The 12,242-nt window shown below is 39.2% G+C and overlaps 1 protein-coding gene across 1 annotated transcript in view; it reads left to right on the plus strand.

Annotated features, from left to right (window-relative positions):
• Positions 1–12,242, plus strand: part of TTN (titin) — a 237,954-nt gene that overhangs the window by 160,561 nt on the left and 65,151 nt on the right. The window contains 24 exon segments of the mRNA XM_035901431.1: positions 584–780; positions 885–1,190; positions 1,284–1,562; positions 2,003–2,302; positions 2,405–2,707; positions 2,805–3,179; positions 3,278–3,580; positions 4,055–4,354; positions 4,443–4,739; positions 4,838–5,122; positions 5,214–5,507; positions 5,906–6,205; positions 6,312–6,369; positions 6,371–6,561; positions 6,653–6,843; positions 7,295–7,724; positions 8,237–8,545; positions 8,962–9,110; positions 9,201–9,233; positions 9,332–9,461; positions 9,562–9,861; positions 9,948–10,265; positions 11,255–11,551; positions 11,656–11,955. Of these exon segments, the coding sequence (XP_035757324.1) occupies positions 584–780; positions 885–1,190; positions 1,284–1,562; positions 2,003–2,302; positions 2,405–2,707; positions 2,805–3,179; positions 3,278–3,580; positions 4,055–4,354; positions 4,443–4,739; positions 4,838–5,122; positions 5,214–5,507; positions 5,906–6,205; positions 6,312–6,369; positions 6,371–6,561; positions 6,653–6,843; positions 7,295–7,724; positions 8,237–8,545; positions 8,962–9,110; positions 9,201–9,233; positions 9,332–9,461; positions 9,562–9,861; positions 9,948–10,265; positions 11,255–11,551; positions 11,656–11,955 (6,245 nt within the window).

The raw sequence follows: 12,242 nt of genomic DNA on the forward strand, positions 1-12,242 counted from the left end.
AAGCATCTTCTTTAGTTTCTAAAGTATCTGTCCTCTGAAATTTACCTTGAATGCCAGTTAGATTTTTCCTCTTTATATTTTCACTCTTCCTCTCCTTCCCAATCACAGTAAGTGTATCTTAAACAAGCTGACTACTACAGAGATCCGCCTGAAGTTACATGTCACTTAATTCACTTTATCATAGCCTGTCATAGGCAAAATTCTGACAGCTGAGTAAACCCACAGATAATGCCTACAAATATTCTCAGTGGACTAACCACTGAGATCAAAACTAGCAAAGATACAAGTATAGTCCAGAGGTTCTTTTACCTCTGCAGCTCTCTCAAACCTGAGAACACAGCAAAAGTACAGGAATTGACTTTCAGAATTGGGTCTGTCAGTAATGCCAACCCCATTACGCCCAAGACCTACAAGGACTTAAAGAACTAAATGGCTGATGCGTGAAGTTCATTGAATCTGTCACCCACGACTCCCTCTACTTTTCCATTGGCCAAACTATTCTAATCTCTATGTATTGTATTGAGTAAGAAGTCTGAAGTGTTCATATTTCAAGTGCCTGATAGTATTTCCCCAATTTATTCAGATATGTTATTGAAAAGAAAGAAAAACTAGCCACTCGCTGGGTAAAAGCTGGCAAGACAGCTGGTCCAGACTGCAATTTCAGAGTGACTGATGTCATTGAAGGTACAGATGTACAGTTCCAGGTTCGTGCAGAAAATGAAGCTGGCTGTGGTCATCCCAGTGAACCAACAGACCTCATTCATATTGAGGATCCAACAAGTAAGTAGTAGTATAATATACAGCATATGGGTAATGGAAGCAGTGTACTGTGTAGAACAGATATTCTGAGAGAAAAATGACACAATTCTTTTCCATTTCTGCAGGCCCTCCTTCACCTCCTCAGGATTTACATGTCACAGATGCAGGTCGAAAGCACATTTGCATTGCATGGAAACCTCCTGAGAAGAACGGTGGAAGCCCTATTATTGGGTATAATGTTGAGATGTGTGAAGCAGGAACAGAAAAATGGATGAGAATCAATTCTCGTCCAATAAAAGACCTAAAATGTAAAGTGGAGGAAGGTGTTGTTCCAGACAAGGAATATGTGCTGAGAGTCAGAGCTGTCAATGCTGTTGGAGCTAGTGAGCCATCAGACATCTCAGAAAAAGTTGTTGCCAAGGACCCAGACTGTAAGAATAGATTCCTTTTTTTTTCAGATCTGCATAACTGAAAAAAGAATGGTGTTTGGCAACTTTCTAGTAATATTTTACTTACTTTTACAGGTAATCCAACCATTGATCTAAAAACTCGTGACATTGTTGTTGTTAAAGGACAGAAATTAAGTATCCCTATACCCTTCAGAGCTGTTCCATCCCCAACTATAACATGGCACAAAGATGGCAAAGAGTTGAAAGCTGGTGACAGAACAACAATGAAGAGTGACTACACCTCTGCATTGCTCGAAGTCATAGACAGTGTTCATGCTGATGCTGGTGTTTATACTATCACATTGGAGAACAAGCTGGCATCAACAACTGGCTCAGTCAACGTCAAAGTCATAGGTAACTAGGCTTCTTCCATTCTGAGAAAGATATTTATCCTCACTTGAGCCCTGCAGCTGACAGAAGAAAGGACTAGAAAAGTCCTCTGTCTGCCATGTGGAGGAATCACTTCCATTCAGACACATGTAGATTGCCATAAAGGCACTAATGTTACAAAACCCCACAAAAAACCCACTTTACCCCAAGTTGGTCTAACTAATCAGTGGCGGCTCAAAGCCCAATTATTATGAATAGTCATCACATAAATAGAAAAAGCCTATAAGAATTCTGAATATTTTTCACCTTTAGGAACATAAACTTATATATATGCTGTGTAGCCAACATTTGTAGGTTTGGTCTTCTTTCTGCAAAGCAAAGAAATGCAATATAATTTCCTATTTGTAGGAATATAGTTTCCCATCTATTTAGTTAACTAATTTTATTATTCTCATTTAAAACAGGTCCACCTGGACAGTGTAAAGACATTAAGGCAAGCGAAATAACTAAGAATTCTTGCAAAGTATCCTGGGAACCTCCAGACTTTGATGGTGGTACTCCTATTCTGCATTATGTTCTGGAACGCAGAGAAGCTGGTCGTAGAACATATATCCCAGTCATGTCTGGTGAAAATAAGCTTTCATGGCAAGTCAAAGATCTTATCCCAAACAGTGAATATTACTTCCGTGTTAAAGCTGTCAATAAGATTGGAGGAGGTGAATATCTTGAACTAAGAAACCCAATCATTGCAGAAGACCCAAAACGTAAGGTTTTTTTACTACAAAATAATCTAGCAAATTGAATTTTAACTAAAATCTTCATACTTTTTTTTCTCATATGATCCCTCTTTTGCTACTCTTCCACAGAGCCTCCAGATCCTCCTGTTGACCTTGAGGTCCATAATCCAACATCAAAATCAGTAACACTTACATGGAAACCACCCCTGTTTGATGGTGGAAGCAAGATTATGGGTTATATCATAGAAAAGCTTGCTAAGGGCAAGGAGAGGTGGGAGAGATGCAATGACTATCTGGTACCTCTATTAACATATCCGGTGAAAGGTCTTGAGGCAGGAAAGGAGTATCAATTCCGTGTTCGTGCTGAAAACGCTGCTGGCATCAGTGAGCCTTCTCGGATTACTCCTTTTGTGAAAGCTGTGGATCCTACTGGTATGAATTGCTCATTTGATTGTTTGTAGTAATTACCATGCATCCTCAAACATATATTGAAAGACTCTACTCTCCATTTATCATTGTGTTATTACAGAGGCTCCAAAAGTCTTCCTTGCTGCAAACCTACAGTCTGGCCTTGAGGTGAAGAGAGGTGATGAGATCATACTTGAAGCACATATTTCAGGGTCACCTTATCCATCTATCACTTGGCTGAGGAATGATGAAGTTGTCAGACCAGAGGAAATCAAAAAGAGAGTAACAACATATACAAGGAAGAAGAAGGGTGAAGCTGAAGAAGAGGAACCTTTCCAGCTTTCACTACCAGAACGTACGAGTATTGACAACCATAAAGAAGGAGAGTCTGTACTATCAGTTCGTGATTCCATCAGAGCTGACCATGGCACGTTTACAATTAAAGTGGAAAATGATCATGGTGTTGCAAAAGCCTCATGTGAAGTCAATGTGTTAGGTATGTAATTAATGGCCTCAAAACCACCCAGCTGTTCAGAGTATTGTGTAAGAAGTGCACAAGATGAGTCCTCATCATTTTTCTTGCTTTACTAACAGATACACCTGGGCCTCCAGTCAACTTTGTATTTGAAGATGTGAGGAAAAATTCTGTCATTTGTAAGTGGGAGCCTCCCCTTGATGATGGTGGAAGTGAAATCCTAAACTATGTACTGGAAAAGAAAGACAATACAAAAGCTGAAATGGGCTGGGTCACTGTCAGCTCAACACTCAGGCACTGCAAATTCCATGTAACAAAACTGATTGAAGGAAAAGAATATCTCTTCCGTGTATTTGCTGAAAATAGAGTTGGAGCAGGACCACCATGTGTTTCAAAACCAATGACAGCCAAAGATCCTTTCTGTAAGTTCTAATTTTGAAATACAACTTTTTCTGAAGAACACTGTAAACCACTCAGATTCTTAGAACACTCAGCTTCATCTATTTGAATGTTTCCCAGAAGAAATTTGAGCAACGTAATTATTATTTATTGTACATTTTAAACCATTGAAATAAAGGGAAATATTGAAAATGTTCTAATTTCAATAGTAAAGAAATAAGAATGACAATTACTGTCATAAAACTTTACACTTAAAACACCTAACATCTGAATAGTGACATTCTCTGTGTTCAGTAGACTGATATTCTTGCCAAAAGAGAAAACCAGTGCAAGTTTGATTACTGCTTGCAGTTAGGAATCAAAGTTTCTAAGAAAGAGAGTAAGAGTACAATGAATGACTTAAAATTAGTCATTTTTCATATCTGAGTTCCCTCTTAGCTTTGAGTAAGCTCTGAAGAAAACAGCAATTATGACAAAATTACAATTCTTTTTTTCAGCTCCACCAGATCCACCTAATAAGCCTGATGTGCAAGATGTTACCAGCAACAGTATGTTGGTTAAATGGAATGAACCGAAAGACAATGGCAGCCCAATCATAGGATATTGGATTGAAAAACGTGAAATTAATAGTACTCATTGGGCTCGGGTCAACAGGAACCTTGTGAATGCTCTGGAAATAAAAGTTGAAGGACTGTTGGAAGGATTAACTTACATCTTTAGAGTATGTGCTGAAAATGCAGCTGGCCCTGGTAAATTTAGTCCGCCATCAGATCCAAAAACTGCACAAGACCCGATAAGTAAGTAGCTTAGCAGAAGCCAACAGCAGATGAGTGACAGAATAAAATTCATAGCCTTTAACTTTGATTTATACCTATTTTTTTATAGTGCCACCTGGTCCACCAATTCCAAGAGTTGCTGATACAAGCTCAACTTCTATTGAATTAGAATGGGAACCTCCTGCATATAATGGTGGTGGAGATATCACTGGTTACCATGTATACAAACAACTGGTGGGAGTAAAAGAGTGGTCACGTTGCACAGAGAAACCCATTAAAGTTCGACAGTATACTGTTAAAGAAGTTAGAGAAGGTGCAGACTATAAACTCCGTGTTACTGCACTTAATGCGGCTGGTGAAGGACCACCTGGTGAAACTGAACCCGTAACGGTTGCTGAACCTAAAGGTGTTGAAATTGTATTATTTTCAAGAAATGTCCAGCTGCCTAGAAGGTGGTTTTGAATCTCTCCTTGAACTAATGAACTGTTTCCCTCTCTTCTGCAGAGCCTCCCACTGTTGAGCTGGATATTTCTGTCAAAGCAGGCATTCAGATCATGGCTGGGCAAACTATTAGAATTCCTGCTACTGTGACAGGGCGTCCTACTCCCACCATTGCATGGACCGTGGAGGAGGGGGAATTAGACAAAGATCGAGTTGTTATTGAAAATGTTGGCACAAAATCTGAGTTAACCATTAAGAATGCATTGAGAAAAGACCATGGAAGATATGTAATTACTGCTACCAATAGCAGTGGTTCCAAATCTGCAGGAACCAGAGTAGAAGTATTTGGTAAGAGAAATATTTTCTGAAATCAACTGAGCATTTCTTTTGGTGAGATAATCTTTGGGCTTTGTCCTACTTGTTTGATTTTATTTTTCAGATGTTCCTGGGCCAGTCCTTGACCTAAAGCCAGTGGTCACAAACAGAAAGATGTGTTTGCTTAACTGGTCTGATCCTGAAGATGACGGTGGCAGTGATATCATAGGCTTCATTGTCGAACGGAAGGATGCCAAAATGCATACATGGAGACTAGCTATAGATACAGAGAGATCTAAATGCGATATTACAGGTCTAGTTGAAGGGCAGGAATACAAATTCCGTGTTAGCGCCAAGAACAAGTTTGGTACTGGCCCACCGGTTGAAATAGGACCCATTCTTGCAGTTGATCCATTAGGTAAGATGACTAATTTTATGGGGTTTTTTTAAACAATTTTTAATTATAGGTTAATAAACCAGTACTGTTATGTGGATTGCCTTCCATACAGAAAGTGTATTTACTTTTCTACCACCTGGATAAGGCATCTGCCTTAGATTAATTACTTCAGTCGGATCTCTGAATCAGTTCTGTAAAAGTATTATGGTTCTTTATGTAACAAATACTGATGTCTACTGAGACACTACTCGTTACCTTTATATCCACATACATGAGAAGCTTTGTACTATCCATAACCATACTCATATATGTTGCACACAAAAGCTATGACTTTAAAAAGCCAGAGCTACTGTAGTCATATGATTAAAAATTCTCTAATTTTTAATGTTTTTTTCATTATGTTTTTTCTGTATTAATAGGTCCCCCAACAGCGCCTGAGAGGTTCATGTACACAGAGAGGACAAAGTCAACCATTACACTTGACTGGAAGCCTCCACGTAGTGATGGTGGCAGTCCTGTCTTAGGATATATTGTTGAGAAGAGGAGACATGATTCAAAAGACTATGAAAGAGTTAATGCAAGGCTCTGTCCAAAAACATCTCTTCTTGTTGAAAACCTTGATGAACTTCATATGTATGAATTCCGTGTCAAAGCTGTCAATGCTATTGGAGAAAGTGAACCATCACTGCCCCTCAATGTCGTTATACAAGATGATGAAGGTATATCTGCTTTAAAGAAATCCATACAAATATCTCCAGAACACTGCAAGGCCATTTCTCTGTTTCATCTCCATCTTCACCCTGACATTTTTCTTCTTGTTTTCAGTACCTCCAACTGTTACATTACGCCTGGCTGTGAGAGGAGATACTATCAAAGTGAAGGCAAAAAAAGAATGAAGTTTTAATTGACCAAACATCCAGTGCACTTAAGATAACCAAGGAAGAAGTGTCTAGAAGTGAGGCAAAAACTGAACTTATCCTGCCTGCAGCACTGAGGGATGATAAAGGCACTTACACTGTGAGAGCTTCCAATCGTCTTGGCACTGCATTTCGCAATGTGCATGTTGAAGTGTATGGTAAGGATGCAACATTTTGTTAAAATGACAGCTAATAAAAAGCTTTTGCCTTTTTCTTAATGTAATTCTATGCTCTATTGCTTTTACACAGATCGTCCTTCTCCACCAAGAAATCTTGCTGTTTCTGATATTAAAGCGGAATCATGCTATTTAACGTGGGATGTGCCTCTTGATAATGGTGGTAGTGAAATTACCCATTACATTATTGAGAAACGTGATGCTAGTAGGAAGAAATCTGAGTGGGAAGAAGTCTCCAAAAGCGCTGTTGAGAGAAGATTTGGGGTAATTTATAAAATACCTTTATTACATACTTTAGTATGCATAAAAAATAACAATAGTACACATGTAATGAAAACTGCTACTTGCATAGATACCTCCATTTAGACTTGTTCTTGTGCTCTATTTAGACTCCAGAATTACTGGATGAATGTTGCCCATGTATGTATGTGTGTTTTCCTCATGTGACAATACAAAAGAAATCATTCTTTTTTGCTACTTAATCTCAGCTGAGAGATCTAACTGCAAAAACAAACATGATGGCATTTTATTTATGTTTGGTCCTATGCACATGAAATAGGAATATGCATAGGGCATTACATACAGCTGTGTAGTACATAAACATAGGTATCTTAAAGACATTCCAAGACAGAATTTAAAACTAAAACTGCTGCATAACTTCAAATAAGTTTATTCTGAAAGCAGCCAAGTATTCATTTAAATATTTTTTTTTCAGGTATGGAATCTTGCAACAAATGAAAAATATCAATTTAGAGTCCGGGCTGTAAACAAATATGGAATAAGTGATGAATGCCTCTCAGAAAAAGTTGTTATTAAGGATCCCTATGGCCTTCCTGGACCTCCTGGAAAGCCAAAAATTTTAGATCGCACCAGATCATCAATGCTGGTGACTTGGGAGCCTCCTCTGAGCAATGGTGGCAGCCCAATAACTGGCTATTGGTTGGAGAAGAGAGAGGTAGGAGGTGTCTACTGGTCACGTGTGAACAGGGCTCCAGTAACAAAACCGTCAGTAAAAGGTCTAGAATACAACGTGCTTCGTTTGGCTGAAGGTGTTGAATACCAGTTCAGAGTTATGGCAGAAAATCTTGCTGGAATTGGCCCTCCCAGTGAACCATCAGATCCTGCCTTAGCAGCAGATCCCATATGTAAGTATATAATTTGTATGGCTCTTTTTAATTACTATACTGCACCAGAACAGAAATGTGCTATTATTTATATTGAATTTAGTGCAATTAATCCAATCCTTTGTTTTCATGAAGTCAAAAAGAAAGTGTTGACACAAATTAGTTTCCTGATTTGCTGTTTTTCACCATTTTAAAAATAATTATCTTTAATTTGATTTTTTTACCTCTTTTATGAACTTTAAGCTGTGATTACACCAATGAAAATATTGCCAAATAAACTTGAGTTCAGAATTAGATTTTTATATTATTGTTTCTCTGTATTGTTAAAGAGTTCAATCTTTATGCCTTGTACCTTAAGTATCCTTTAATAATATATGTAATATATATATGCAATTAGTATGCATGTTCTAGGATCATACACACTGTGTATGACAGAAGAAAATGAAAATATTGGCATTCTTCTAGAAACTACTCAGAAAAATATAGGCAGACACTAACTCTCAGGTAATTTTTACTTGCTCTTGTTTTAAAAGTTGTACCTGGTCCACCATCTTGCCCAGAGGTCAAAGACAAAACCAAATCATCAGTAGCTCTTGCATGGAAGCCTCCACAAAAGGATGGTGGCAGTCCTATCAAAGGATATATTGTTGAAATGCAAGACGAAGGTAGTACTGACTGGAAGAAGGTGAATGAAGGAGACAAACTCTTTCCAACTTGTGAATGTGTTATTCCCAACTTGAAAGAGCTCAGAAAATACCGATTTAGGGTGAAAGCTGTAAATGCTGCTGGAGAATCAGAACCAAGTCCTGCAACATCAGAAATACCTATCCAGGATATTCTTGGTAAGTGTTCTGGTAATTAATTTAGGTACTTATATCTAAATGCCCTACTGCTGTGAAAGTTCTAGCGCAATGCCAAGCAAGCCAAACTCAAAACAGAACAAACAATTATGCAAAAATATAACAGAAGATTGACACACATTTTTGAAAGTGTCATGGTGACCATTACTAGGGCAGGATCCCTGGTAATTAGAAAACTGCTGAGCACCTACAGTCATACTAAGGAAATAATGTGTATTTTATGAAGAAATGACTACCACAAATTTTTCTATTCGTATACTTCCCAGCTCCCTTTTTGCACACCCAAACTTTCTCACATGAACATGCATTCTGCATGTTTGTGTGGGGTTTTAGCTCACTGCTGACAGAAATTTACTTTCAGTAGCTCTTAAAATGTATATCTTAAAATATTTTCACAGAGGAACCAGAAATCTTCCTTGATATTGGAGCACAGGATTTCCTCTCTTGTCGTGCTGGCACAACAATTAAAATCCCAGCTGTTATCAAAGGTCGTCCAGTTCCAAAAACATTCTGGGAGTTTGAAGGAAAAGCAAAGACAACAGCAAAGGTTAGTAAAAGAAAAGCTTTTTTCTACATGTGTTTCTAGACACTTAAGCTTATCACCTTTTAAATTTACATTATTTCCCTTTGTTTTTAGGAGGGAGGTCATAATGTACCCGAAGAAGCTCAGGTAAAGCAAACAATCTTTGTAACTTTAGTATTGTTGCATTTTTCAAACATAAATATTTTAAGTTGATCTATACCTTCTCTTTCTTTTATAATACACAGGTGGAAGCAACTGATACACGTTCAGTGATTACCATCCCTGAGTGCAACAGAAGTCATTCTGGACGATACAGTATTACAGCAAAGAACAAAGCAGGACAAAAAACCGTGCATGTCAGAGTCAATGTGCTTGGTATGGCTTACACATATGGAAGTATTCAAATACTAGATTTTAGTCTTATTTTTCTACTTACTAATGTAAAATTCTTTCTGTTGTGCTTTTACCTTAACAGATGTCCCAGGTCCACCAAAAGACCTAAAAGTAAGTGATATCACAAGAGGCAGTTGTAAACTTTCATGGAAGATGCCAGACGATGATGGTGGAGATAGAATCAGAGGCTATGTTATAGAGAAAAGAACTATTGATGGGAAGGCCTGGACTAAAGTCAATGCAAACTGTGGAAGTACTTCCTTTGTTGTACCTGATCTCATATCTGGGCAAGAATATTTCTTCCGTGTACGTGCAGAAAACCGTTTCGGTGTTGGGCCTCCTGCAGAAACCATCCAACGGACCACAGCCAGGGATCCAATCCGTAAGTGAAATCAAAGTCAAACAAATTCTTTAAACCATATGATACTGTATAGTGCATTTATTCACATTTCTGTTTTGTTTGTGAAGATCCTCCTGATCCACCTATTAAACTAAAGATTGGCCTTGTAACCAAGAACACAGTGAGCTTGACATGGAAACCACCAAAGAATGACGGTGGCGCTCCTGTTACACATTATAATGTTGAATGCCTCCGCTGGGATCGCACTGGAGAAGTGAAAGAGACTTGGAAGCAATGCAACAGACGTGACGTGGAGGAAACAAAGTTTACTGTTGAGGATCTTGTAGAAGGTGGAGAATATGAATTCAGAGTCAAAGCTGTAAATATAGCAGGTCCTAGTAGGCCTTCAGCCACTGTTGGCCCACTTGTTGTCAAAGACCAGACATGTAAGTACTAACTGATATCAGTAGATATAGATTCCATTTTAAAACTGTGAAAGCCCTGCAGAGAGGGACTTGGGGGCGCTGGTGGATGAAAAGCTGGACATGAGCCGGCAATGTGCGCTGGCAGCCCAGAAGGCCAACCGTACTCTGGGCTGCATCAGGAGAAGCGTGGCCAGCAGGTCGAGCAAGGTGATTCTGCCCCTCTACTCTGTTCTGGTGTGGCCTCACCTGGAGTACTGCGTCCAGCTCTGGAGCCCTCAGCACAAGAAGGACATGGAACTTGGGGGCGCTGGTGGATGAAAAGCTGGACATGAGCCGGCAATGTGCGCTGGCAGCCCAGAAGGCCAACCGTACTCTGGGCTGCATCAGGAGAAGCGTGGCCAGCAGGTCGAGCAAGGTGATTCTGCCCCTCTACTCTGCTCTGGTGAGACCTCACCTAGAGTACTGCATCCAGCTCGGGAGACCTCAGCACAAGAAGGACATGGAACTGTTGGAGCGGGTCCAGAGGAGGGCCACAAAAATGATCCAAGGGCTGAGGCACCTCTCCTATGAGGCCAGGCTGGGAGAGTTGGGCTTGTTCAGCCTGGAGAAGAGAAGGCTGCAGGGAGACCTGTTTGTGGCCTTTCAGTACCTAAAGGGGGCGTATAGGAAAGATGGGGAAAATCTTTTTAGTAGGGCCAGCTGTGTCAGGACAAGGGGTAATGGTTTTAAACTGAAGCAGGGTAGGTTTAGACTAGATTTAAGGAAGAAATTCTTTACAATGAGGGTGGTGAAACACTGGAACAGGTTGCCCAGAGAGGTAGTGGAGGCCCCATCCCTGGAAACATTCAAGGCCAGGTTGGATGGGGCTCTGAGCAGCCTGATCTAGTTAGTGGTGTCCGTGCTCCTGCGGGGGGATTGGACTAGATGAGCTCTAGGGGTCCCTTCCAACCCAAAACATTCTATGATTCTAAATATTTTTGTATGTTATTTTTTTCAACATTTCATTGTAGGCCCACCATCTATTGAACTCAGAGAATTTATGGAGGTTGAAGAAGGAACAGATGTTAACATTGTGGCCAAGATAAAGGGTGTACCCTTCCCCACATTAACATGGCTAAAAGCTTCTCCAAAGAAACCAGATGACAAAACACCAGTGCTGTATGATCAACATGTCAACAAGATCATTGATGAAGATACTTGCACTTTATTGATTCAACAGTCGCGCAGAAATGATACAGGCTTATATACTATAACGGCTGTAAATAATCTGGGAACTGCTTCAAAAGAGATGAGACTAAATGTTCTGGGTAAATATCAAGAACTCTTATACATTGTATAAATATATAACATTTATGGGATACTTTATTTTAATAACATTTGAATTAATTCTTTATAAAAATGTATCTTTTAGGTCGTCCGGGACCTCCAGTGGGACCTATTAAATTTGAATCCATTTTGGCTGATAAAATGACAATATCATGGCTTCCTCCATTAGATGATGGTGGTTCTAAGATTACAAACTATGTTATAGAGAAAAAAGAAGCAAATAGGAGGACTTGGGTACCCGTTACTAATGAGCCTAAAGAATGCTTATTCACTGTTCCCAAGTTGATGGAAGGCCATGAATATGTGTTCCGCATTATGGCACAAAACAAGTATGGCATTGGAGAACCATTGGACAGTGAACCAGAAACAGCACGAAACCTTTTCAGTAAGTAGGAATACGCTTTTAAATTATGTCAGTTGTTTTCATATGCTAGTATGTGTACAGCATCTGTTAAATACCACCACTACTTTTCTCCACAAGAGAAAATTTTCTTGAATAGCTTGAAGAGTTTAGCATTATTCATTAGTTCTTAAAAACATGTGTAGTACTTAAAAATACTTTTCTCCCTCCTTGTTATACGTTAAAATACAATCTCAAGCTTTTTTAAGGTTTAAATATACAAATAAGGGTTTAGCTGATAAGATTCAGGTCATTCTGTTGTATCTGAGACA

The sequence above is a fragment of the Egretta garzetta genome, unplaced genomic scaffold, assembly GCF_000687185.1.
Source record: "Egretta garzetta isolate BGI_Z169 unplaced genomic scaffold, ASM68718v1 scaffold539, whole genome shotgun sequence".
Classification (NCBI taxonomy): domain Eukaryota; kingdom Metazoa; phylum Chordata; class Aves; order Pelecaniformes; family Ardeidae; genus Egretta; species Egretta garzetta.